Source organism: Lampetra planeri, chromosome 1 (assembly GCF_965212315.1).
Source record: "Lampetra planeri chromosome 1, kcLamPlan1.2.h2, whole genome shotgun sequence".
NCBI classification, from domain to species: domain Eukaryota; kingdom Metazoa; phylum Chordata; class Hyperoartia; order Petromyzontiformes; family Petromyzontidae; genus Lampetra; species Lampetra planeri.
This window is the reverse complement of record NC_136107.1, coordinates 29,257,737-29,284,973: the sequence shown is the minus strand read 5'-3', so window position 1 is coordinate 29,284,973 and position 27,237 is coordinate 29,257,737. Positions and strand designations below refer to the sequence as shown.

The 27,237-nt window shown below is 48.7% G+C and overlaps 2 protein-coding genes across 7 annotated transcripts in view; one reads left to right on the top strand and one right to left on the bottom strand.

Annotated features, from left to right (window-relative positions):
* Window positions 1-19,098, bottom strand: part of VWA3A (von Willebrand factor A domain containing 3A) — a 167,509-nt gene extending 148,411 nt beyond the window's left edge. For 2 of the 3 annotated variants that reach the window (XM_078598274.1, XM_078598284.1), the window contains exons 1-3: window positions 17,437-19,098; window positions 15,620-15,712; window positions 2,243-2,367 (exon numbers count right to left, since the gene is read on the bottom strand). In XM_078598274.1, the coding sequence (XP_078454400.1) occupies window positions 2,243-2,367; window positions 15,620-15,712; window positions 17,437-18,522 (1,304 nt within the window). In that variant the 5' untranslated portion in view covers window positions 18,523-19,098. The remainder of the gene's footprint in view (window positions 1-2,242; window positions 2,368-15,619; window positions 15,713-17,436) is intronic. The other variant, XM_078598292.1, reaches the window with a different exon arrangement.
* Window positions 19,099-19,177: 79 nt separating this feature from the next.
* Window positions 19,178-27,237, top strand: part of LOC144720986 (uncharacterized) — a 30,236-nt gene continuing 22,176 nt past the window's right edge. For all 4 annotated transcript variants that reach the window (XM_078598244.1, XM_078598253.1, XM_078598234.1 and 1 more), the window contains exons 1-2: window positions 19,178-19,344; window positions 21,546-22,084. In XM_078598244.1, coding sequence (XP_078454370.1) covers window positions 21,552-22,084 — 533 coding nt within the window. In that variant the 5' untranslated portion in view covers window positions 19,178-19,344; window positions 21,546-21,551. The remainder of the gene's footprint in view (window positions 19,345-21,545; window positions 22,085-27,237) is intronic.

Genomic DNA, 27,237 nt, shown 5'->3' with positions numbered 1-27,237 from the left:
TAACACTCACGTCAACGGGATATTATACAGAACCAGAGTAATGCAAAGTGTTGAATAACGCGGAACAGAGCTGCGTGACCGTAGTGAGCAAACCTGCGAGCTCTGATCTGTCCGTGTCTGGATGTCACCGGTCGTCTGTTGCCTTATATGACTGCTACCGTGCCCACTGGCGATGTGGAAGTACAATGGGTGATTGTTAAGGTAGCAGGCAAGTGCACACACAGGCAGGGTATAGGTGAGTTAAACGTCATGGTCGCTAGCACTCAGGGGCATTTCAATGTCAGCAACATGGCACTGGGTACTGACGAGGGAATGGGCAGCGTGGAAATAATGTGTGAAATGTCCTGTAACGCGCACAGTATGTAACTTGTCCCGTAACTTGTTTCTGCAACTTGCAGTGTGAATTCCACTTGTGCACGCTACATATTAGTGTCTCCGAGCGGAATTCGTCATTGGCAATCCAATGGTTATCTTCCTCGCCTGTTTTGCAGCAGGTTGGAGGTTCGATCCTGACCCTGAAGTCTGTATATTTGGAGTTTGCATGTCTCTCTCCCCATGGTTGTGTGGATTTTTTCTCCAGGTCCTCTGCTTTTTCCCTCTACATTTAGAAATTTGCGTTTAGGTTATTTAGAGTTTTGGCTGCTATACATTTCCACATGATAAGCCACTTAATTGAGCTATCATTTGTGGCCAGGTCGCTTCTGAAAAAGAAGCTAATAGCTCAGTGGGCTTTACCTGGTAAAACACAAGTATAGTTTTATTTGTATTATTTTTTTAGTGATTTGCTTACATTTCCCATACTTTGCACCCCTATTGTGTTTTTGTATTGTTTGTTGTTGCAACGTTCTGACCCTGTGCCCCAACTGGACATCTGTGAAAAAGAGCTTTAAAGCTCATCAGATTCCTCCTGCAGTATAAATAAATATTCTGATTCTGATTATCACCACTATCCCTCATGGTACTGCGGTGTCACATACAATCCCTATTACGTATGGAGTGCTCCCTCCTTTGGCTGCCATTCCATAATCAGTCTCAATCTGCTGTCATTCATTCTAGCGGTAGACCACAGCACTTTCCCACCCGCTCTGCTGTGTGATGCGTACGTCAAAATCTATGTTTTAATTCTCAGAACAGGAATGTACACAAAATGAAGTTGCAGAACTAAGTTGAATGTTGATGGGATTTTTTTTTTTTGGCAGTCATCGGTGATTGGGCTGAGGCCATCGACTCGCTACGGTTGCAAACTCAACTTTCATCACATGGCAGCAGCTGCCTAGATTCGAACCCAAGTGTCAGCGGTGACAGCTCAACGCTCTCCCCTGAATTCACCAATCCACGATTGACCAGTGTGGATGACCTAACTTAAGGTCAACCCACCCCTCACGACCAACGTGGAATGGTGGAAGGCCTTTAGCTGAGGCCCTGATTAAGGTTCTTGTCGGCCTTCAGCACTAACTCTACAGCTGATACTGCTGCTGCCCCATGTCACTACTACCGCCGCTGTCACTCGCTTGTCTCATGTGTAACTTCGTCCAGACGACAACGCCTTTGTCTTCCCTTGCACTGCTCTCTATTGAAAATGAGCAAAAACACCATTTGAAGATGTTATTGATAATTTTGCAATGAAAAAAGTCTCCAAAAGTTAATCTACGGTGTTAATTTCGCTCTCACCTTATGAGAAAAAACTATTGACATCTACTTGACTCTGCCTCTTAGTATGTACAGTTGCCTATTCTTGCTATTTAAATATATCTTGGTTACATGTTTTATCATACAAAAAAAACATGGTGACATTTTTTTTTTTTTCGTAGGCCCTAGGCACCGTGCCTACTGTGGCTTATTGGATAATACAGCCTTGGTCATCCATAGCTGTCAACCCATACGGTTTACCCCGTATTGTTGTACAGGGAATTGAGTTTTCAGGTCCATATGGCATACAGCCATTTCAGAACGGGCAAAAAAATGTCTGTGTTTCTCCCTTGTGATGGGACTTCATAGGATGAACGTTGAGATTTATAAGGGTACAGGGTGACCAATAAGGTCTGAATTGGGGATGACAGATATGGTCATGGAGTGTCTGAAATCAGCGCTTTGTGCATTATAACCACAGTGAATAACATAAAAGAACCCCGTGGAAGAAGTCAGTAATCCTGCTTCAGCCCGCAGTGGAATGTCAAGGGGCTGCAATTTAGTTGGCGTGAAAGTGGCGGTGGCAGCAGCGTCGAGGTTGTGCAGAGCGTACGCGACGACGGTGCCCTTGTGCAGGAGGTGCGGTAGGGTGAGGCGGTGGCTCTCCAGGCTGCGCGTTCTCAGCCACTGCGCCGAGTTCTGTCGGTCGCTGCACGAAACCTCCATCCCCTCAGCTCTCTGTCGCAGGCACCCAAAACAAAAAAACGCGTCCGCAGTGGCTCGCAACGAGAGGGCCTTTGCGGATTGCTAAACGGAGGGCGTTGCACCGCGCCTGCACCTTGGGGCACGAGCTTGGTATCCTGGATTACGTCTCGAAGCATAACAACCGTTACATTGTATAACATTCACACGGCGCGCGCTCCCGATCTACTTTCTGTACCTCCCTCGCCCCCGCGCTGAGTCTCACCCTCGTTCCTTCACCCTTCTTGCTCCCCTTCACTGAAACAAACTTCCACTGCACATAGGACAATCGTCTTTACTATTACCGGCTTCCGTTCCTCCTGTAATAAAGAACATCCACGACGACTGCTGACTTGTGCATTTTATTTAACAATGACTGCACAGCTCCGCTCTCTCTCTCCGGATGGCTTCGCTCTCTCTCCTTGCCGTAACGCGCACACTCCCTCGTCCACCGTTGCGGCGCGTCTCTCTCTCTCCACACTCGCCGCTGGCTGGCGGCGCGCTGGGAGGAGAGAGGGCTTCGCTGGAAGAGCCCGCCACGTCGCCGGTGGCGAGAAGAGGTAGGCAATGATGCAGTCCGGACTCCAGGCTTCCCACACCGACCCCAAGTCCTCTCACCGCCTCTCCTTATATTGCTCTCGGCGGAGCTAGGCTCCACCTCTAGCCACGCCCCTCGTGGAACCTTCCAGATATTTCCCGTACATACCCACGAGCTTTGGCCCAGATGGAGCCCTTCCTTCTGATTGGATATAAGTAACCCAGCAGTGACTATGCAAAACCCCTGGTTGTCCCTTAGGTGGCGCTCTCTCATTACACTCCCTTAAAACAACCCCCATCTCTTCTCCCTTCCCCATCTGACTACTATTGCTACTCCCTGCCCCACCTCCCAGCTACAACCAGGCCGACCCCAACCCCTATCACTACCTCAACCCCTATCACTACCCAAACCCCTATCACTACCCCAACCCCTGTCACTACCCCAACCTCTATCACTACCCCAACCTCTATCACTATCCCAATCCCTATCACTACCCCAACCCCTATCACTATCACTACCCCAACCCCCATCACTACCCCAACCCATATCACTACCCATATCACTACCCCAAACTCTATCACTACCTCAACCCCTATCACTACCCTAAGCCCTATCACTATCAGAACCCCGATCACTACCCCAACCCCGATAACTACCCATACCCTAACCCAGACATGGGCAAAGTACGGCCCGTGGGCCGTATACGGCCCGTTGGGCTTTTTAATCCGGCCCGCCGAACTTGTCCAAATATTATTATTAAATAAAATGTTACCTTCCTCATGTAATGCTCCCATTTCCCCATTAGATGGCACACTTTGTGTAATTCAACAAAACAAACAAAACTTAACTCCGAGTTCTCTCCGAATTTCACGAGTCCATTCTAGACCGCACAGTTTTTTAAAGAGTTTTAAGCACAGAAAACATAATTAAAGTTTGAAAAATCATTAATTATACAAACTTTTCAATAATTTCCTTCTTCACTTCGATTAAAATTTTCTTTAAAAACTTCTTTCTCCGAAGGCAAGTTTGTAAAATAATACATGGTACAGACAGCAGACATCTTGTGTCCGGAGATCAAAAGCAAATTTGAAAAAGTCAGTTTATCACGCAGGACTGTGACTCGCCGTGTGGAACTGATTGATAAAAATATAGCCAGTCAATTAAACAAAAAGTCTGATTCCTTTGAATTATATTCACTAGCACTGGATGAAAGTACGGACGTAAAATACACTGCTCAGCTCCTCATTTTTATCTGAGGCATTTTGTGATAACAGAGGAGTTTTTGACCACGGAGTCACTGAAAGGAACAACGCGGGGAGAGGACTTGTATAACCAGGTATCTGCTGTCATCGAAATAATGCTACCTCGGAGTAAACTTGTCAATGTCACAACGGATGGATCGCCAAATTTAACTGGAAAAAAATGTTGGGCTGCTGAAAAGAATCCAGGATAAATTGAAAGAGGAAAACCCTGTCCAGGATCTTATTTTCCTTCACTGCATCATCCATCAGGAATCCCTGTGTAAATCTGTATTGCAGCTTAATCATGTCATGAATCCAGTCGTAAAACTTGTGAACTTTATACGAGCAATGGGACTTCAGCACCGTCAGTTTATTACGTTCCTGGAGGAAACTGATGCGGATCATCAGGACTTGCTGTACCACTCTCGTGTCCGCTGGTTAAGTTTGGGGAAAGTGTTACAACGAGTGTGGGAGCTGAAAGAGGACATCATCGCATTTTTGGAGTTGATGGGCAAATCTGACGAATTCCCTGAGCTAAGCGACAAGAACTGGCTTAGTGACTTTGCGTTTGCTGTGGACATATTTTCACACATGAATGAGCTGAATGTGAAACTGCAGGGGAAAGATCAGTTTGTTCACGACATGTACAAACATGTGAAAGCCTTCAAATCCAAGCTCACTTTGTTCTCCGGACAAATTGCGAACAAATCTTTCGCTCATTTACCCACACTTGCCATGCAGGAAGAGGCACCGCGAAACGCTAAAAAATACAGCAAATCGCTTGAGGACCTGCACGGAGAATTCTGCCGTAGGTTCTCTTGATTTCGAAAACATTGAACAGTCACTTCAGCTGGTGTCCTGTCCCCTGTCACAAGACCCTGAAACAGCACCACAGGAGCTGCAGTTGGAACTGATAGATCTTCAGTCTGACTCCGTCCTAAAGGAGAAGTTCAACTCTGTTAAACTGAATGACTTTTATGCTTTACTTAACAGAGCCACGTTTCCAAACCTCCGGAGAACTGCACAGAAGATACTGACTTTGTTTGGCTCGACTTGTGTGTGTGAGCAGACATTCAGCGTCATTAACGCCAACAAAGCCCGTCACAGATCAAAGTTAACGGATCAGCACCTCAGATCTATCCTGACAATTGCCACAACCAAAATAACTCCAGACTTGGATGCACTGGCAAAAATGGGAGATCAACAACACTGTTCCCACTGAAACTGAAAGTGATGATCTGTTGCTGCAGCGAGGTTGGAGCCAAATCTCCATCACACAGCCTGCGTGGCTGCTCTAACCTGTTAATGTAGATAATAAAGAAGTTCAAGTGAGGTAATTGGTTTGGGCGCAGGCCTCAGATGTTTTCATGATGTTTCATCAGTCACTTTACGACATGTTTTGTATTGTTCATGTTCGTGCAATTTGTTAAATTTCCTTGCAAATAAATGTTTTGCTACCTGTTAAAGGCCAAATCCTTTCATGTGTAGTAAGTATTTAGGAGGCTTTGACGACGGGGTCGGAGGCACACTTATTTATTAATACCAACTCGTGTACAGTAACGGATAACCACAACACTTGAAGGGGTATCGTCCCCTTCACTCGTCTAACAGGGAGACACAACGTCTAACCCCGCTAACCTACGCCCGAGTCCTCCACTATGGAGCTAGGGGAGGCTACCTATCCCAGCCCTGGTCAAGCTGGGATCCCGGCACCCTGAGTCTCCAGACCGGCTCTTATAAGAACGTCAGTCTGGGCTCTCGGGGCCACGCCACCGGCTTGCCCTGGTCGGTCCTGACAAGGACAGCGAGCCAGGGGAGCTCCGGGCCTATTCTAGCTGGTCTTCACTCTTCGCTGGTTAAAGTTAACACTCGACCTCGAGCCCTCCGGCTCACCACCTTTTATAGCACTCGGCCCCCGGGAGGGGCCCGTGGGGGATGCAGGTGCGGACGTCGGTGTGAGCACCTCCTCTGTGTACGGCCCTAGCCACGCCCCTTGTGTTTGTTACCCATCCGTGCCCATACATTTCCACAATTACACCTCTACATCACCCCCCCCTGTAAATTTCGCAGCCGTCCCCGGCTGCAACAAAATCACAATAAAGGTGCATCCCCCCCCCAAAACCGTGTGTGCTTCGCATAATTTTAACAAGAACAACAACAATAACAACAGGAACAGAAAAAAAAAACACCCCGATGCACCCCCCCTGAATAAATACCCCATTCAGCAAACCCAACATATATACACGCACTCCGGACGCCCCCCCTTCTTCCGCAAGGGCCCCCCAACGGCCGACCTCACAAAAGTCTGCGCGTTTTGGCGCGCGTTCTCGCGGCGGGCCCGTCACAAGGGTCCGCCCCGGCTCGCCCAGTGGCGGGTGTCGACAGTCCGGGTGCGAGAGTGTCCGGCTTCGCTGCTGAGTGACCCCCAACCCCCCCGGGAGGGGTTGGCGGTCGTGGACCCGTCACTCCTGGTGCACCTGGAGATGGAACAGTCGGTGTCAGGTTAGGCGAAAGCAGCGAAGCCGGTGAGTCGGCGGACCCCTCACACGTTTGGCCATGCGTGTGTGTGTGCGAACCACGGGGCGGCGCAATGAACGGTTTAAACCTGGAGGGGTGCACGTACCACCGACGCCTCCCCCACTTGACGCGTACACATTGCGGCCGCAAGACCTGTACGACCTCCACGGGCCCCCGCCACGGCCGTACCAGCTTTGACGAGGTCGCCAGTGGCACCTGGGGACAGTGCAACCATGCCCTGTCCCCCGGTTTCCATTTGAACACATATGCCCGCCCCAGCCTAAGCCTCTCGTTCGCCTTCTGGCGGAGTTCAGAATTTTGCACGGCCGCTTCCCGCGCCTCAGTTAATTTCCCGATGTAAAATTTAACGTGTTCGGACAATTTAGACTTCGCCTGAGGCGCCGAGAGCTTCAGCTGAGTCGTCACAGGCGGGTTAGCCTCGCGGCCATACATTAAAAAGAAAGGTGAAAATCCGGTGGCCGCATGGGGAGCCATCCTGTAGGCTTGTAACACACCGGCAATGCGAAGGTCCCAATCTGTCTGGGATTCCGATACCTGCTGGGACAGCATGGACGTGATAGTCCGATGCAGCCGTTCCACCATCCCGTCAGTTTGTGGGTGATATGGGGAGGTCCGAATTTTCTCCGTACCCAAGAGGTCGCACACCTTGCGGAGGAGTTTTCCCGAAAAATTCTTACCCTGATCAGTCAGCAGCCATTCCGGAGCACCCTTGTCGAGGACATAGCCCTGGACAAAGGCCTCCGTGACGGCTGCTGCCGACTGGTTGGGCAGGGGCCAGGCCATGGGCCATCTCGTGAAGTATTCGACCCCTGTCAATAAGTACCTATTTCCCCTGGGTGTAGCGGGAAATGGCCCGAGAATATCCAGAGCAACGAGCTCGTTAATCCGGGAAACCTTTATGGACTGCAGCGGAGGGTTGGACCCCCTCGCCGGTGGCTTCCGCTGCGCGCATTGCGTGCACGACCCCAGGAGATCCCCCACGTCCTTTGCCATGCCCGGCCAGAAGAAATCGAGCTGGAGCATGGCAAGGGTCTTGTGAGTCCCCAAGTGCAGGAGCCGCTCATGCGCAGCCCACACCACCTTACCCCAGGCACCACCAGCCGTTGGCGGCGGGATTTCCCGTCCCAGTGCATTAAAAGCCCCTGGAACAACCCCCACGAGTCAACGTTCGCCGTCCCCTGACCAACCCCCCCGATGCGACGGCGCAGAGCGAGGAGGGAGGTGTCCTCCATTTGGAGGCGTCCCCACTCCGCAACGGACAACCCCAGCAAGGAATGCCTCCCTTCTTGCTCGATAGGACCCGAAGCTGAAGGCGCATCGGCGGCGGCCACGAGGACCGAATCCGTGTTCACGTTCAGGGGCCTACAACGCCCCGAACCCAAGAGGCAAGCGCACTCCGAAGTGGGTGGCAACCGCGACAGAGCGTCAGCGTTCGTGTGGCGGACGCCCTTACGATATGTGGTGACAAAGTCGTAGTCTTGGAGAATCTCCGACCATCGAGACAACTGCCCCGATGGTTGTTGAACCCGCAGGGCGTACTGCAGAGCCGCATGATCTGTACGGACGGTGAAACGTCGACCGTACAGATACGGGCGGTACTGCTGAATGAAATGAACAATCGCCAATAGTTCCCGACGGGTAACGTAGTACCGTTGTTCCGCCAGAGACAACACCCGACTACCGTAAGCCACCACATGCTCTACGCCACCAATGAGCTGGGACAGCACGCCCCCAATGCCCGTGTTACTTGCGTCTGTATCGAGCAAGAAGGGTTGTGAGAAATCGGGATAATGCAACGGCGGAGCCCCCACCAGGGCATCCCGGAGGGCGCGAAAAGCAGCCTCCTCCTCCGGCCCCCAACGAAACCTGCCTCCCTTGGACGTCAAGGCATGCAAGGGTTTCGCGATCGTAGCGAAGTCAGCCACAAACCGTCGGTAGTACGACGCGAACCCAATGAAACTCCTGACCTCCCCCACCGAGGTGGGAGTCGGCCAGGAGCTGACGCATTTCGTTTTGGCGGAATCAGTGGATATCCCCGAGCGTTCAACAATATGACCCAAATACCACACCGATTCGCGGAGCAAATGGCACTTCTGCGGTTTAAATTTTAAATTGGCAGCCCGCATTTTGAGAAAAATAGCACGCAACCTCTGGAGGTGTTCATCGAATGTTTTGCTAAAGACGATGACATCGTCCAAGTAAATTAAACACAAATCCCATTGCAAGCCCGCCAAGACCAGTTCCATTAACCGCTGAAAAGTTGCCGGCGCAGAATGTAAGCCCATCGGCAAGCGGTTAAATTGGAAGAGGCCATGCGGTGTACAGAAAGCAGTCTTAGGTTTTGATTCGTCATCCAGAGGAAGCTGCCAGAATCCAGAAAGTAAATCCAGGGTGGAAAAGAATCGCGCCCCCGCCAAGGCATCGAGCGACTCATCCATTCGAGGAAGCGGGTACGCATCTGCCACTGAAATTTTGTTCAACCGCCGAAAGTCGACACAAAACCGCAGTGAGCCGTCGTGTTTTTTTACCAAAACGATCGGTGCGCCCCACGGGCTGTTGGAAGGGGATATGATATCGGCGGCTAGCCTGTCATCAACGGCCGATTTGACATGATCCTTTTCGGCGGGACTCAACCGAAAAAGATTTTGGCGGATTGGCGTGCTGTCACCCGTGTCAATATGGTGTCGCAGCAATTTAGTACAACCAATATCAAATTTGTGTTGACTAAAAACGTCGGCAAACTCTTTCAGGAGAACTCGCAGCTTCCCACGCTGTGAGTCGGACAGGTCCACTGATCCCGCGCAAAGCGCATCCAGCCATCCGTCATCACAGTCCGAATGCGGTCGCGACGGAGGATCGGTGCTTACCTGACCCACGAGTGGTTCCTCATAGGGTGCCGGCGTTGCGTGTACAAGCACGGTCCCTTGTGGAACCACGGCAGTTCGCGATCCCACATTAAGGACTGCAATGAAGGGGTCCCCATCCCCTTTCACCATGGTCTGAGCCGCTAGCAAATCGGGTCCATTGACCCCGGTTCGAGATGGTCCCAACAAGACCCCCCGATCCGCAACCCCCTCAGCAAACGGCCGACGCAACCTAAGAGGGACGAGCATCTGAGCCCCCGGGGGTACGCGCACAGTTTTTGCCACGAGCGCCTGCACGGTCGCAAACGCCCGACGCTCCGTGGCGGGGGAAGACAAAAATGTTACACGTCGGCCCGACGGGAGCTCGATGCACCCCTGGTCGATCAATATACGAATGGGCATTTTGGCCAAGAAATCCGTCCCAAACAGGCACGGAGCCGCCAGCGAGGAGGAAACCAATACAGGGCCAGATAATTTAATGTCTCCAATGCAAATTTTGGCGCGGATTTGCCCAATGATGCCCAGCGAGCCCCCGTTAGCAGCATAGCATGGCACGTCAACGGGGAGCAACGGACGACTTTGAACGGGAAGGATGTTATAAATCAAATCAGATATAATGGTCGCCGATGCTCCTGTGTCAATTAGAATCCGCACCTCAACCCCATCAATATGACCGACCACGACCGCCGACCCCGCCGACGCTGCAACGACACGATGGGCGAGCTCCGACCACTGGCCCGGTTGGAGCGCTCGCCGCATTTCAGAACAATCCGACGCAACGGCCGGCGATTTGCGAGCCCTGTTCGTTTCATCGCGTGAGTGTGTGTCGGATGTGTGCATGGGCCAAACGTGTGAGGTGCCACGACTCGCCGTATTTCTCTGCTGGAGCTTGGGTGGAGACGGCGTGGCGTCCTGACGAGGTGTCGCCCCGCGTTGACGGGGAGCCCGGCATCCTGAAGCCACGTGGCCTTGAAGGCCACAGTTGTAGCAGCGTGTGAGCGCCCCAGATGGCCTGGGCTGCTCCTGGCAGCTCGGTCCGTTCCGAGCCTGTGGTCCCGCAGATCTCCATTCCTCCCGCCGCTCCACCCCGCAGACCTCCACCGATGGAAGGGCGGGAGCCGCCATGACATGGCCGGCCACCCCCTTGGCAGCCTTGCGACGCAGGGACCGCAAGCCCCCGTGGATGTGGCGCGCGACCAGCAGGGAAGACATCTCTGTGTGGTCTTGAGCCAAGACGGCGACGTCCAGCTCATCCGCGAGTAGCAACAACTTTTCCGCCACCATAGCGTCCACTCCCTCCTCATCCATCCGCGGAAAAGCTGCCTTCACCAGGGCCAGGAGAGTCGTCCGGAAAGCCAGCGGCGATTCGGTGGCGCCCCGCTGGCGATCGTGGAACAGCTGCCTGCAGTCCGAAGGCGGCCCGTAGACAGCGGACAGAAGCTGCAGCGCCAAGTGCAGCGTGGCGCGCTTTTCCTTAGGCGCCGAGGTGAGGGTAGCCAGGGCGTCGTTGTCCAGCATCGCTGGCAGCGCGCGTAGTGCTTCACCGTCCGTCCAGTTCGCCATCTCCTGATGAGCGAGGAACCGTCTCTTGAAGCCACCCCAGTCACCGTCCGCGCCCACGAACTCTTTAAGAGGCGGCAGTCGCTGCTGTAACGCGACGTCTGTGGTCGTGGATCACGCTCCGTCGTTCCCGGCACACGTTACAGTGTGGGCGGGCTGCGAGCATGGCATCGCCGGTCGCTCCGTTGTTGACGCGCTGGCCGGTGTTGATGATGTCACGGCTTCTGCTTGGCCCTCGGCAGTCACCTGACGTGGGCCGGCCCCGCCCTCTGATCCCACTGTAGCGATGGCGGGAAATTTAACCGCGAGCCGCGACGGGGTGGCGGGAAACGGCGCCGCGCGTCGGCTGCCGTCGTCGTCCCGCGCAGCCCCTCCAGCCCCCAGCCGCGTGATCTCCTCCAACGTGGCGGCCGCAGCGTAGAGCAACTCCGCCAGGCGGGAGTGAGCCAGCCGAAGTCCCTCGGCCGATGCATCCCTCCCTTCCTGTCGTAGCGGCGCGGGTGTACTCGGTCCCGGCTGCTCTGATCCGACCTCGGCCATCTCTGGTGCCGATTCGGCCGAGGTGTCCTCCATCTCCGACTCCCTGGTACGCGTCGTCCCTCGTGTGTCCATCGTTGAACGATCACTTCTGACCCCAGATGTAGTAAGTATTTAGGAGGCTTTGACGACGGGGTCGGAGGCACACTTATTTATTAATACCAACTCGTGTACAGTAACGGATACCCACAACACTTGAAGGGGTATCGTCCCCTTCACTCGTCTAACAGGGAGACACAACGTCTAACCCCGCTAACCTACGCCCGAGTCCTCCACTACGGAGCTAGGGGAGGCTACCTATCCCAGCCCTGGTCAAGCTGGGATCCCGGCACCCTGAGTCTCCAGACCGGCTCTTATAAGAACGTGAGTCTGGGCTCTCGGGGCCACGCCACCGGCTTGCCCTGGTCGGTCCTGACAAGGACAGCGAGCCAGGGGAGCTCCGGGCCTATTCTAGCTGGTCTTCACTCTTCGCTGGTTAAAGCTAACACTCGATCTCGAGCCCTCCGGCTCACCACCTTTTATAGCACTCGGCCCCCGGGAGGGGCCCGTGGGGGATGCAGGTGCGGACGTCGGTGTGAGCACCTCCTCTGTGTACGGCCCTAGCCACGCCCCTTGTGTTTGTTACCCATCCGTGCCCATACATTTCCACAATTACACCTCTACACATGTAATGATTTTTACATGTCATTTATATTAGTTCACACAAACACTCCATCCATCTGTTCCTGGCCCGGCCCCTCTGTCATATTTTAGAACCCATTGTGGCCCGCGAGTGAAAAAGTTTGCCCACCCCTGCCCTAACCTCTACCACTACCCCTATCACTACCCCTACTGTTACTCCCTAACCAGCTATGACCAGGCCTACCTCAACCCAGCGGCGTCACGAGAGGGGTGCGGACCGCACCGGGTGACACAATCAGAGGGGGTGACACCAAAATGACTATACAATTTTTGTGCAGTTTTTCAGCAGAAATGTATTCTTTTTTAGAAAAATATCCCCGTAGTTACAGTGAGGGAAAAAAGTATATGACCCCCGGCTGATTTTGTACATTTGCCCACTGACAAAGAAATGATCAGTCTATAATTTTAATGGTAGGTTTATGTGAACAGTGAGAGACAGAATAACAACAAAATCCAGAAAAACGCATGCCAAAAATGTTAGAAATTGATTGGCATTTTAATGAGGGAAATAAGTATATCATTTCTTTGTCAGTGGGTAAACGTACAAAATCAGCAGGGGATCAAATTTTTTTTTCCCTCACTGTAGTTATAACAACAACAATTTTTGTAAACCAAGATTACATGTACAATATACCTACAAGGCTAAAACACTATGCTAATTTACTTTATGAACCTTCTAATGTGCTCCGGTCATAGCTTCGAGTCAAGTGGTTTCGTCTGCACGCGCTGCTGTTTTCGTTGCTGCTGGTGTTTTTATAGTCGCTGATTCTATCAAATTTTCTGGTGTTTTAGCTACAATATTGTGGTAATTATTATTTGTGAACCTATATCAATAACTTTTTTGAGAATTAAGTAGTAATTCAAGTAAATATTGTAATTTGAAGGTATAATTTTACTTTTGCTCGTTGTTTACGTCACAACTATTGCCATTACATTCAGTGATATACGAGAATTACGATTTACGAGTAACATTAGTACAAAAAAACATTACTAAGGATTCTGTATGGTCTAGTACGGGCGGAGGTCCATGAGGTGTGACACTAACCATGAGTTACCACACTGGGTGACACAAACCCAAGTGACGCCACTGCCTCAACCCCTCCTTAACCACTCCCGTCTGTCCTCCCGTCACCACGGCTACACCACCACTATAAATGACAACCCCACTCTTTATCTCAACCACGATCACCTTACGTACAAATTTGCAATAGTTGTAAAGTGCCTAGGAATGCGGCACTTTATGCAGTACGTCTATATAAGATAATATACACTTGAGTATAGAAGACTAATATAAACCGCCAGGATTTTCCAACCGTTTGCTGTCTGTGCCTCCCCAGACTGGTGTTGTGAAGCCCGGTTGCACGGTGGCTCTGTAGTGACATCTACAGAAGAGACAGCAGCAGCTCTGTAGTGACATCTAGAGACCCCATTGGTGTGCTGCCCGACAGCGGTTTCGGAGGCCCAATGCGTAGAGCCCAATCCGTGACCTCCTGTTCCAAACTATATGCGTAAAAAAATACTATATTTTTTTTATTTTACCAGGTAAAGCCCACTGAGCTATACAGTTTTCTTTCAGAATCGACCTGGCTATCACAAATGACAGCTAAACGAAATGTCTTATCACGTGGAAATTTATAGCAGTCAAATACTCTTAGACGCGTAACGTTGATTCTAAATGTTGCAAGAAAAACCGGAGGGACCTGGAGAAAAATCCACACAACCACAGGAGGAGAGAGAGAAAACTCCAAATGTACAGAAGGCATCAGGGTCGGGATCGAACCCACGACCTCCTGCATACCAGGCGAGGGAGTTAACATCTCCTAGCCACCGTGGTGCCCGACTGCAGCCCTCTCCTCGGGCCCCAGTCACCAGATGCAGCTTCCCTGCCGGTCATTGCCGTGGGGGGGGGGGTGCTACATTGTGAACAGAGCAGTGCAGAAAAAATCTAATTTAACCTAGGTGCATTATATCAGTCCATTCGCCCCAGACCGGATGTTTCCCTTGTTAATATCACCCGTGGTGTGGCATCGATTTAATAGTTCCAATATCTTTACGTGGTCAATATAACAGTACATTATATGATAAGCATTTGAAATGAGTGAGTTGTCAAAAAATGCATTCTTATTGGCCATATAAATACTTCTGAGGTTTGCTACCCGAGGTACGGTACCTATTTTTCTCTGGCCTATATGTTACATCTGCCTCTCAGTATAATTCCAAGCATGCATCTCTCCACGGCTCCTTTATTCACCTTTGAGTGTTTATTCCAATAGCTGCCCTGGGTACACACACGCACTCTGCGTTGCTTTCCAGCTATTGAGTGAGTTTGGGCGCCGCAGTGGCTAGGAGATGTTAACTACTTCGCCTAATAAACTGGAGGTCCTGGGTTCGATCCCGACCGTAACGCCTGCTGTATATTTGGAGTTTGCAGTGTCTCTCTCCCCGTGGCCGCGACGATTTTTCTCCGGGTCCATCCGGGTTTTCCCTCCACATTTAGAATCAACATCACCCATTTAGACTATTTGGCTGCTGTATATTTCTTCTTGATAAGCTACTTCGTTGAGCGATCATTTGTGGCCAGGTCGCTTCTGAAAAAGAGCTCAGTGGGCCTTAGCTGGTAAAATATTTTTTTTTGTTAATTAATAGTTATAGTTAGTTAACTTGTTGTACCTGACCTTTCTGTTGCTCATTAATCCAGAGCCTAACTGTGCAGCCTTCTCTACGACTGGACGTCCCGACATGGGTGGTTAGCAATGAACCGCTGATAGTTCACCTCCCTTGTGCGTGCAATTACCGGTAACACAACTATTTTAACAACCCGAATAGAGAGACCTTGGAAACGCAATGATCCCCCTGACAAACGAAGCGCGTGCGACAGAGCTCACTTTCATTGCAATCGTCTCTACACCAGCTGGGATGCGGTGGAGCAAACACTAAAGCAGCTATCGGTCTGCTCTGCAATTCTGCAATGTATGCAATCTGTCGCAATGTAAGGCAATGTATGGCAATTCAGTATATCTAATCTGTTGCGATGTAAGCAGTCTGTTCCAATATATGCAATCTGTTTCAATATATGAAATTTGTTGCAATTTATGCAATATGTTGCAATATATGCCATTGTTGTTGTAATGTAAGCAATCTGTTGCAATGTATGCAATCTAAGCAATCTATTACAATGCATGCAATCTGTTACAATGTATGAAATCTGTTGCAGTCTATGCAATCTGTTGCAATGTACGGTATCTGCTGGGAACGTGTCGGTGACTTTGTGGTGCCGATGATGAGCGCACCAGGAGGTCGTGCGTATGGTTCACGTGAGTCACGAGCAGGTCCGAGTTGGCGTGCTGCACCTTTGCAGACTCCACATCTTTCCACGCTGGCCTCTGCACACACAAGACAAAAATCCCAAGTGTAGGCTTGACAGACTTTTGGGAAAAGTGCTGTTAGCGAGCACCTCCGAAGGCCGGCACGGCACATGATGGGGTGGGTGGCCAGCACCACGCCTTTGTCTCCCCAGTGACGATGTTTACACACCGCACCAGGTACTCATTTGAGGCTGAGTCGATCTCGGGAAGGCCCAGGACCAGTTCAGATAATCATCACTGGTATTGGCCGTGAGCGGGAAACGAACTCGGGTTTCCAGGTTTGTAACCGCTGCACCACCGCTCCCCACAACCGCTCCACAGACACACAAAGACAAAGATCCCCCGTGTAAACTCAATAGCCTGTTGGGGCAAGTGCTGTTGGCGAGCACACGCATAGTCCACACGACTCGTTATACAGCGATGCCAACGAGCAGGCGTTCTCACTTCCCGGATTGTTATTCTGACCGATGATGTTTAATGCGGTTTCCAGTGAAATGCCGCACTGGAATTACTTGATTGTTCCTCAACTTACCGCTGAGCTGAAACAATAAAAAAAATTTACGTGTGTAACGCTTGCGTACGTGACAATGTGTTTGGCAGTGTCGAGTAGTGGAGGGTCATAACGACACAAATTTGGTCAGATCACTAAGTGGTCTCACCCAGAAATCAAGTGCAGCTATTACTGAACTAAACAATGTGTTATGTTACCAGGTAAGGTCCACTGAGCTATAGAGCTCTTTTTCAGAAGCGACCTGGCAATCACAAATCATAGCTCAACGAAGTGGCGTATGTGCAAATGTATAGCAGCCAAATACTCTAAACTCACACAGGCTCATAGACCACTCACACAGAGACCCATAGACTCACAGAGACCCATAGACTGATACAGAGAATCATATACTCACACAGAGACCCATAGACTCACACAGAGACCCATAGACTCACACAGAAACCCAGACTCACACAGAGACCCATAGACTCACAAAGACACATATACTCACACAGAGACCCACAGAGACACAGACTCCCACATAGACTCATATACTCACACATAGACTCATACAGAGACACAAAGTCCCACACAGAGACCCATACACTCACACGGAGACCCATATACTCACACAGAGACACAGACGCACACACAGCAGACTAATAGACTCACACAGAGACCCATAGACTCACACAGAAACCCATAGACTCACACAGAGACCCATAGACTCACAAAGACACATATACTCACACAGAGACCCACAGAGACACATAGACTCCCACATAGACTCATATACTCACACATAGACTCATACAGAGACACAAAGTCCCACACAGAGACCCATAGACTCACACGAAGACCCAAATACTCACACAGAGACACAGACACACACACAGCAGAGACTAATAGACTCACACAGAGACTCATATACTCACACAGCAGAAACCCATAGACTCAGAGACCAACAGACTCGCACAGAGACCCAAAGACCCACACAGAGACCCATAGACCCACACAGAGACACAGACGCACACAGCAGAGACCTATAGACTCACACAGAGACTCATATACTCACACAGAGACTCGCACAGCAGAGACCCATAGACTCACACAGAGAGACGTAGTTTGTTGTACTTCCCCCGCATCTCCGATTTGCGCGGTTGGCTACGTACGGTGCGATAGAAGTTCAACTCACTTACATTTAATATCGCATCGTGAAAACATGCAACTCTGCTGTCAGCGAGAAACTCACCTTCTCCTCCATGCTCCGCGTAAGACTCGCCGTTGCGTGGAACTCGCTGCCCGTGTTTATGAGGCTCGATGTTGCGTGCGACTTGTTGCGTGCGACTCGATGTTGCGTGGGTCTCACTCCCCGTGTTGACTCGCGTTGCCTGGCGACGCCGCGGAAGCCGCGAGCGTGAGACGCGATTGGCGGCGGTGGTGGTGGAGGAGGAGGGTTGTGGTGGTGGTTTGAGAGTCGTGGTGGTGGTGGTTGTGAGAGTCGTGGTGGTGGTTGTGAGAGTGGTGGTGGTGGTGGTTGTGAGTGTTGTGGTTGTTGTGAGAGTTGTGGTGGTGGTTGTGAGAGTTGTGGTGGTGGTTGTGAAGTCGTGGTGGTGGTTGTGAAAGTTGTGGTGGTTGTGAGAGTCGTCTTGGTGGTGGTGGTTGTGAGAGTGGTGGTGGTGGTTGTGAGAGTGGTGGTGGTGGTTGTGAGTGTTGTGGTTGTTGTGAGAGTTGTGGTGGTGGTTGTGAGAGTCGTGGTGGTGGTTGTGAAGTCGTGGTGGTGGTTGTGAAAGTTGTGGTGGTTGTTGTGAGAGTCGTGGTGGTGGTTGTGATTGTGAGAGTCGTGGTGGTTGTGAGAGTGGTGGTGGTGGTTGTGAGAGTCGTCGTGGTGGTGGTGGTTGTGAGTGTTGTGGTTGTTGTGAGAGTTGTGGTGGTTGTGAGAGTGGTGGTGGTGGTGGTTGTGAGAGTGAGAGTCGTGGTGGTTGTGAGAGTCATGGTGGTGGTTGTGAGAGTGGTGGTGGTGGCTGTGGTGGGTTTTGTGGCTGTGGTGGGTGTTGTGGTTGTGGTGGGTGTTGTGGTTGTGGTGGATGTTGTGGTGGTGGGTGTTGTGGTTGTGGTGGGTGTTGTGGTTGTATTGGGTGTTGTGGTGGATGTTGTGGTTGTGGTGGGTGTTGTGGTTGTGGTGGGTGTTGTGGCGGATGTTGTGGTGGCTGTTGTGGTTGTGGTGGTTGTTGTGGTTGTGGTGGGTGTTGTGACTGTGGTGGGTGTTGTGGTTGTGGTGGGTGTTGTGGTGATTTTTCTTGCACAGTGTGGTCCGGATATCTTGTGACCCCCACATTTAATTCTCAAAAACTTCATATTTTTGTCTGTAAGCTTTCATTAAAACAGACCCGAACATTCAAAGGAAAGACAATGTTCGGGGTGTCCATTAGTTGGGTGTCACAAGACCACCTGTGGAACCCTTTACAGTAAAACCGCTCAGCTACTCTCCTTCTATGGAGGAGGGACAGCAAACACGACACGAACTCTCCACTCCTGAAGCCCTCTCGTGTCCACCAGACCTCGACTTTGGCACCCACAGCTCTTGAACACAGTGCAGCCGCCGCTGCTTTGTGTCAAGCTTGCATTTGGTGTTGACAAATCCGCAGGAATGTACTTTATTTGAAGCTTAAGTTGTAATTATATTCGGAATTGTATTACTTACGCGTCCGTTTTAGTGACTTGCTTAACTTCTCTATACCGTTGCACTCCCGTCAATGTTTTGTGTTGTTTTTTTATAACTTGCTGACCCTTACTGGACGTCTGTAAAAAAATACAAAGAGCTTAATAGCTCATCGGATTAATCTAAAAAACGATTCCAATTCCGCTAGAATCGCGATCGGATACCACGAACAGCAGCAGCGCACGCGCGAGAGAATCGATCGCGAAGTCGCGAGGTCCGATTCAAATCCCTCGATCGTGAAATTGGAATCGATTCCGCAATCTCACAGCAAGGACCCCCCCCTGAGGTGTCCACCGCGCGAGGTTCTGAGTGCCTGCTGGAGTCTGCTGCGGATAAACTCCGAGGCGGCTGCGATCCCTCGGTGCCCGTGCTGAACGGGCGATCTCATCTCCGCGGAGAACATTTAACCCACACGGTGCAAGACTCGTATGGAACGCGGTGGGTGGCGGCGGGAAGCTCGCGATTAGGCGCAGTGTCGGTGGTGGTGGTTGTTGTGACTCCGGGCCGAGGCCTGTGCCGTGGCACGAGCCTGGCCCCTCGCATGGCACGCACAGCCCGAAGAAGCGGGCCAGAGGCTTCGGGATGATTCAGGCGAGGGGCACGCCTCTGTCGAGAGCCGGGCCTCGTGCTTTAAACTGCAATAAACCGGTTAAGCGCGTGTACGGAATTCGTGCCATTTGACGTCCGAACTAATCTGGATAATCCATAGAACAAACATGAGGAATATGTATGAGTATATAAAGCAAAGTGATAGAGGCTACGACCCCCGCAGTCTTGCGCTACCCCCGCTGTCAACACTCCCGTTTGCATCTCTTACACGTATTGTCACGCATTGAAACAACACACGACACGGAGCGCACTTGATCCTAACACCCTTCCCCCTCTCACCCCCGCTGATCGCAGTCACGCTACACTCAGGATCTTAAACACAAGTGAACTCATCGCAGCAATGTCTCCCCTCAAACCCGTATCAACACCCTCAGCTACCGAGAAACAAACTGCTCGTGAATTGTGATACAATTAAGTCGTGTGTGACTTTTAAAATGATTACAGTGTGTTCATTTAATTATGTGTGTGCTCCCTGCACATTCCATACCTGTCAACCCCTTATCAGTGTCCTACCTAATGACATCAATTCAGACCTTATTGGTCACCCCGTGCCCCTATAAATATCAACGTTCATTCTACAAAGTCCCATCACAAGGGAGAACACAAACAAATAGACAAAATGTGGGTTACTAAACAAAAACTGTTTATGTATTCATTTTGATCATTGGTGTCAATACTACTTATGTTGCTGCTTGCTTGATATGTGGATGCACACACTCATGTTGTAAATGTACATAAATAAACACAGAAAATTACGAATGGTTTAACAACTTTTGTTTTTATTTGGCCGTATACATTTTTTTGTTGCGCTATTGAAACGGCTGTACGCTGTATGGCCCTGCAAACTCTTTCCCTGTACAATACGGGGTAAACCATATGGGTTGACAGCTATGACATGTGGCTATTTATATTATCTGGACCAGAATGCCACCAGTGCACCTAAATGACCCCAAACCACAAAACTCTCGCTTACAACCCCACTCCAACCCTAGTAACTCACGACTCCGAAGTCAAAATCTAAACCTCGTAAACCAAACCCCATTTTTTTATTAAAACCCAACTGCGCACTACAAAAGCGCTCTTTTAAATCTTCCCAGATTGAGTGTAATTTAAGCGTATGGTTAGGAAAATGTTACTCATTGTTTGCTTTGTTCATATGAACGTGTACATGTACGGTTCAGTTCCCCCTTTGAGTAAAAACAGACTGTAAAGGCAATTAGCAAATTATGCGTGAACTTGTAAGTAAAGATTTTCCATATTAACCAGATTACAGAGTTATGACAAAAGGTAAACTATATATAAAATGCACTTAAACGTACGTGTGTAATCCGATCATACTGTAGCTAACCCAGATTATAGACGTTAGGAATGCACAGAATTATTAATTATGCGTCGTACCCCCTATGGCTTATGTGAACATACATATCAGTACATTTTTAAACCCTTCCACCACCCTAAATCATTTTATAAACATGCGACAATGAATAGTTACTTCGACGTATTCTGCAGCTCACGATAATATAATTTGTCCCTGGTTGCATATGTACGTTATAAGATTTATTTAAGAGAAAGAAATGCTTTCAACCTTTACCTAATCGTAAACACTTGAGCCGCTCTGGATTTTTGATCCACGATTATTCCCAGATGTTAAGCAGCAAACATTTCGTATCTTTATACTGTATATATATTATTTGTTACAAAACTAGCACGGCCCACTCATTTGCACGGGATACACGGCCAGAGTGGAGCTTTGGCCGAACGCTGTGGGATGTGGGTGACGTCATCACGCAGATGTGGGACGGTGACATCAACCAAGTAGCCAGCCATCCAGCAAAACTTTTCGAATATGCATATTAATATTTCGGCTGAAAGTTATCCGACAGTGGAATATATCTTCTGCAGACTTGGGTTCAATTTCAATTGTAATTATGTAATTTTTGTAATGAATTACAATCACAAGGTAACTGTCATTTCTGCTGTATTGTAATGATAATTGACCACTCTTTTGTTTTTTTGTGTCAACCTCACAGGCTGAGATGGAGGAACATGCGATGTCACTGTTAGCGCAGCTCCGTGCGCAGCGTGCCCGCGGAGATTTATGTGACTGCATGTTTGAAATTTCCGGGGGAGCCACATTCCCAGCACACCGCGCCGTTCTCGCTGCCTTCAGTCCCCATCTGGCGGCGCTGTGCTGCGGTGTCTCTGACAGCCTCCCATCGCGGATCCTTGAGCTACACACGCCGCCCAATGGGGGAGGACAGACGCCCAAGGAGGACACTTTTCCTTCAGGAAGCAACATAGCAGATACGTACACGCACGGGAACTGCCGTGTTATTATGGCTCAAGAAAGTGCCACGTCGACAGGAGATTCGCGCTTCGATAATGGTGCGGCCAACGGAATGGAGGACACCGCTGGGATGAGCGGTCAGAGAAGAGCGATGGCAACAAAGACTGGATCACAGAGTGGCTCTGGCATCGCTGTGGTCACTCTGAACAATAACATCATAAGCCCCTGTGCCATCGCTGCCGTCTTGGACTTCATCTATTCTGGACAAGTTAGGCTGAATGGGTAAGGGACGTGATTATTTCATAATTACTCACCATCGCTCTGTATTGTTTATGCTATGTATAGATAACATCCTTTGAATGCTTTCAACAAATTAGCTCGGTCTGTAATGGGGGTTTGCAAAATAACTTGTAAAACAAGTTAATATGTAATTGGAATCAGAATATTTATTCATACTGGAGGAATCTGATGAGTTATAAAGCTTTTTATGTACAGATGTCCAGTAGTAAATTTGTGTTGCTCTTGAGCATTTATCCTGTAGAAACCGGCCAAATTTATCACATGGATGCCCGTGCCCTCTTCATTAGAGATGCTGTTGTCTCATCATGGCTTGGAGGATGATCTACTGCTTCCAGCATGCATAGCACAAGCATCACCATTATTGCGAAATAAACACCACAGAGTGTTGGAAAGTATATTCTTTGGTTCTTTCGGTAAAGTCACGTAGGTATAAAATATAAAATAATTAAATCACGACGTTTCGGGCACAACACAAGTGCCCGTCATCAGGTGGAACAACCACAGCAATAAACAATTGCTGAAGCGGGCAAGAGGAGACTGCTGCTAACAAGAAGTTACATATAAGTAGGAGGGGGGGGGAGGAGCCAGGGAGGAGAGCTAGAGAGGGTGGGCGTAGGGGGAATGGGGGAGGAGTGTCTGCTTGACACCGAGTAAAGCACAATGCCGGGGGGCTGGGAAGTGCAAGATCCAACACGGGAACAACAAAATGCCGGGGCTGGGAAGTGAGCGGGGCTGAGGGGTAGGAGGCTGAAGAAACTGGAGATGCGGATATGAAGTCAAACTATAAAGCAGTTAAGGTTTTACCTGGTTAATAACATCCTTCCAATGATTTCTCAATTTGTATCTATCTTCTCGGTTGACATTGTCTATGTTTATATATCTGGATGGCTTCCTGAACAAACGTTTGATGGTAGCCCGAAGGTTTGCAGAGCACCTTGGTCTCGGAAAAAAACAATATCATGAGAGCCCACAGCGTTATAGCAATGGTCGGCCACAGCGGAGGTATTAGTCCTGCCATGTTTCAGATCTGCCTTGTGTTGCGCCCAAAACGTCGTGATTTAATTTATTTCATATTTTCTACCTACGTGACTTTACCGAAAGAACCAAAGAGTGTGGATCCCTGCAGTCACGCAAACTTCAAATCTAGAATGTTGGAAAGTGTTACAAAACCACACACACACATATATATGATATTCATTGTTTAGGTTGCATATAATCTTCTATATAAAGACCCTAATCTATATGTCCCAAAAACCTCTTCGGTACTTCCTGACAAGGTAGAAAGCTGAAATATGGTACATAGGTAGCTTTTAGGATACAAACAACAGGAGAAACCTGAAAATCCGAGATTTTTCGTTTTAAGCCCCCCATATCTCGATTTTAAGTGCCCATAAACATGTTTGTGCGTGTCATTCAGAAACCGTTCAAAATATAACATTGCCGGGTTTTTTTCATTTCATAGAGTGTTAAACAGCAAATAAAGTTAACGCAAGAACCATTGGGTTCTATCTTTTATTGTTTTTGAGATATTTTGTATTCAAGTGGTTTTGATTGAATAAATATGCATTTCATGATGTTCAAATCTGAATGATTAGAAAACGGTAAAAGATAGGAGCTTCCCCTCGTAGAGCATTACGTCAATTAAATGTTCGTTCTAATAAAACAACTTAATCTTTACATTGAGCGGTTTCCGATGGATACGTCTTTAAAAAGAAGTTGAATCAAGTCGTCAACAATTTTTATTTGTTTTTTTTTCCGGAAAAATACACATTTTTGGAGTTGTTCGTTTCTGATTGTAGATACAAATTGTAAAAAAAATCACATCAGCTTCATTATATTTATTGAAAACTTTTGCCTGGCAAAGACAGGCTCTATGAACGAGTCATAAATACAATTGAAAATCAGTGTTGAAAGTATTACAAAACCAGACCCATATTACGATATTAATTCATTGTTTAGTTTGCAAATAATCGTAAATATAATCGAAGATATCACATGCTCTAATTAAAATGTTCTGGCTACATGGCAGTTAAATTTGTGAGTGGCAATATACATTGCTGTGGGTATTTGTACAAGCGGAATTCTTTGTGCAGGTGCGTGTGTGTTTTTTTCTTGCTGAACATCTCTCTGTATATGTCTTATGTGGACATCTTCCTGATTTATGTTTTTTTATCTGATCCAACAATCTAGGATTTTAGTCGAGAACAGGGGGATATTTGTGAATGTAAACATTCAATAATGTGCAGCTCAGTATGGCTAATTGCATGTATACATTTCCGCACGGTTTGTACCATTGTGATGAGTAGATTGAAACTTTTTTTTAATTACCTGATCGAGAAAAAAATATTTAGGGCCAGAGTTTAATACTAGCATTTACTTCGTGATATTGGGTGACTCCGTCTAGCCATTATTGCAGCGTTTCAGGTGGGGGAACACGAGGTCAAACTCGTGACATCACAACCGATGGGTATGACATTTCTCCCATGTGAACAAGTGTTGCACGGCACTCAGTGCAACGGAAAAAATCCACTGTCGAGGTCAATTAGCTCTCAATTATCAAAAAACTATGTAAGTATAAACTATGTTTTAAGGGCCCCACTGAGCTATAAAGATATTTTTCAGAAGCGACCTGGCCACACACAAATGATAGCTCAACAAAAGTAACTTATCATGTGGAAATTTACAGCAGCCAAATACTCTAAACGCATGTTGATTCTAAATATGGAGGGAATAACTGAGGACCCGGAGAAAAATTCACGCAACCACGGGGAGAGAGAGACATGCAAACTCCAAATAAACAGGCTTCAGTGTCGGGATGGAACCCACGACCTCCTGTATGCCAGGCGAGGTAGTTAATATCTTCTAGCTACCGTTACCATGGCATGGGTGGTAAGAACCTATCTCAATCCAGCACGTAAGCTTATATCTCATCACTTAAATTTTCTAGCGGGTATCAGGGTCGTTTTTATGTTCCCGGCAGGTGCGGCCGTTGTCATTGTTTCCCACCGTGGAGTGAACATGGATGCGATGCAGGGTCGCCACTCCCTCCGCTTTGCACCGCGGAACCAGTGTGTGACACATTGGAATTTTTTAAGATTAAATTTTTTGACTTAAAGCTTTCGTGACTACTTTCGGTCAAGTCACATAGATAGAAAAATCATGACATTTCTACACAACTCTCATTGTTCTCTACCCCAATCCCCTCCACTCTCTCTCTATTTAAGGCCTTGACACATAGGCGTTTTCTTTCTGTTTGTCTATGTGTGTGTCTCTCTCTGCTTGTGTGTCTGTCCATGTGTCTCCGTGTCTGTGTTTTGTCTCTCTCTCAAATTTAGCAATCTTTGGAAGAACGTAATCAACCAGGTAGGGTGTTGACTGTTGTGATAGCCGACTCTCTGTGTTGTATTGCATTGTATTTCTAAGTTTACTATGTTTGTTTTCACATTCATTCTTACCCGATGATGGTTGCTTGTGTTGCGATCGAAACGTCGTATTCTATTATTATTTAATTTATTTTCTTTCGACGTGACTTTACCGAATGAACCAAAGAGTGTAATTTGCATGTAAATGTAAGATCGGAGAGCCTGATATACCCCACTACTACGGTGCTGAAGAGGGGGCTATTGTATTGCTAGAGATTAGAGATTAGCATGTCAATGTGAGTTGGCTCCCGAAGCAGCAGCTATGTAGAAGATTGGCATGTCAGCGTCAGAGAACCGGGCACAACGCCACCTCGTGGGCAACAAAAGCTGCGGCGTTGGCCGCTGCACTGAGAGACCAGCATGTCAACGCAAGAGAACCACCGCAACAGTGGCCATGCCAGTGAGACATTCAGCCTATTAAACATCGAGAGCCACCGCCACATGGAGGAAAAAGGAGCAGCAGCTATGTTAGTGAGACATTTAGCCTGTTACTTTCTGCCCCGCCTCCTTCCCACCCCCCTTCTCTCTCCCCCCCTACTGCCGAGGCCTATATAACCTCTTGCTGCAGCAGCTCTCCCGCTATATTTCTCCTGCCTCAGCAGTTCGCCTGCTGCATTTTTTCAATCTTGACTTGAAGCTTTCCTGACTGCAGGCATCCATACTCTTTGGTTCTTGCGGTAAAGTCACGTAGGTAGAAAAATAATAGATGACGACGTTTCGATCACAACAGAAGCAATCATCATCAGGTGGGACAACCGCAGCAAGAAAAAACTGCTGAAGTAGGCGAGAGATGTGCCGTGGCACGAGGTTATATAGGCCTCGGCAGTAGGGGGGGAGAGAGAAGGGGGGAGGAGGAGGCGGGGCAGAAAGTGGACCCCGCAGCAGCACCCGGGTCACTGGAGTAAAGTGGGCCACCGCGGCAGCACTGGAGAGGTCGGCTGCAGGGGGGAGAGAGAAGGGGGGGTGGAGGAAGCAGGGCAGAAAGTGGACCCCGCAGCAGCACCCGGACCACTGGAGATACCTGAAGACGATTGCTTGTGTTGCGATTGAAACGTCGTGATTTTTATTTTTCTATCTTCGTGACTTTACTGAAAGACCCAAAGAGTATTACATTTTTTTTACTGTTTATTTTTCTCTCTAAAATGTTCTTTTTGGGAAATATGTTTATAGAAAATAATGACGGTTGAATTTGTTTTAAGCTTGTTAGTGTGTTTATTTTTGTTGCCAGATAAAGGAGGTCCCATGATGTAGATGCTCACCCCGAGCTCTCATTACTCTGATAGTGCATTGTCTTTGTGCTGTATGCCTTTTAGCGTCCTCTGGTCTAACACCGTTTGAGATGAGGCTCAAAAGAAAGCTGTCTCTGGTGTTGACCAAACAGTTTCAAAGACAATGCATATATTATCAGAGTATTTTTTTTTGCTTTTTGGCCAGAAGTATTGTGATTAATGCAGACATCAGTTTGGTGTTTTAACAACTTGACACCGGTTTTGTTGCCAGATAAAAGGGGAAAAACCTATTCTCATCTCTTGTTGGTTTTGGATATAGAGTTGAACAAATTCGGGACACGTGGCTATGATTATATTATGTGGCATCAACATTGTTATCGACAACGTCATCGGCCATTGTGCCATGTTGATCTTACACAGTTTGCGCTTTGTAAATTCTGGCTCGGTTCATCGTAACAAATGTGAGTGGTTGATGCAAAAGGCT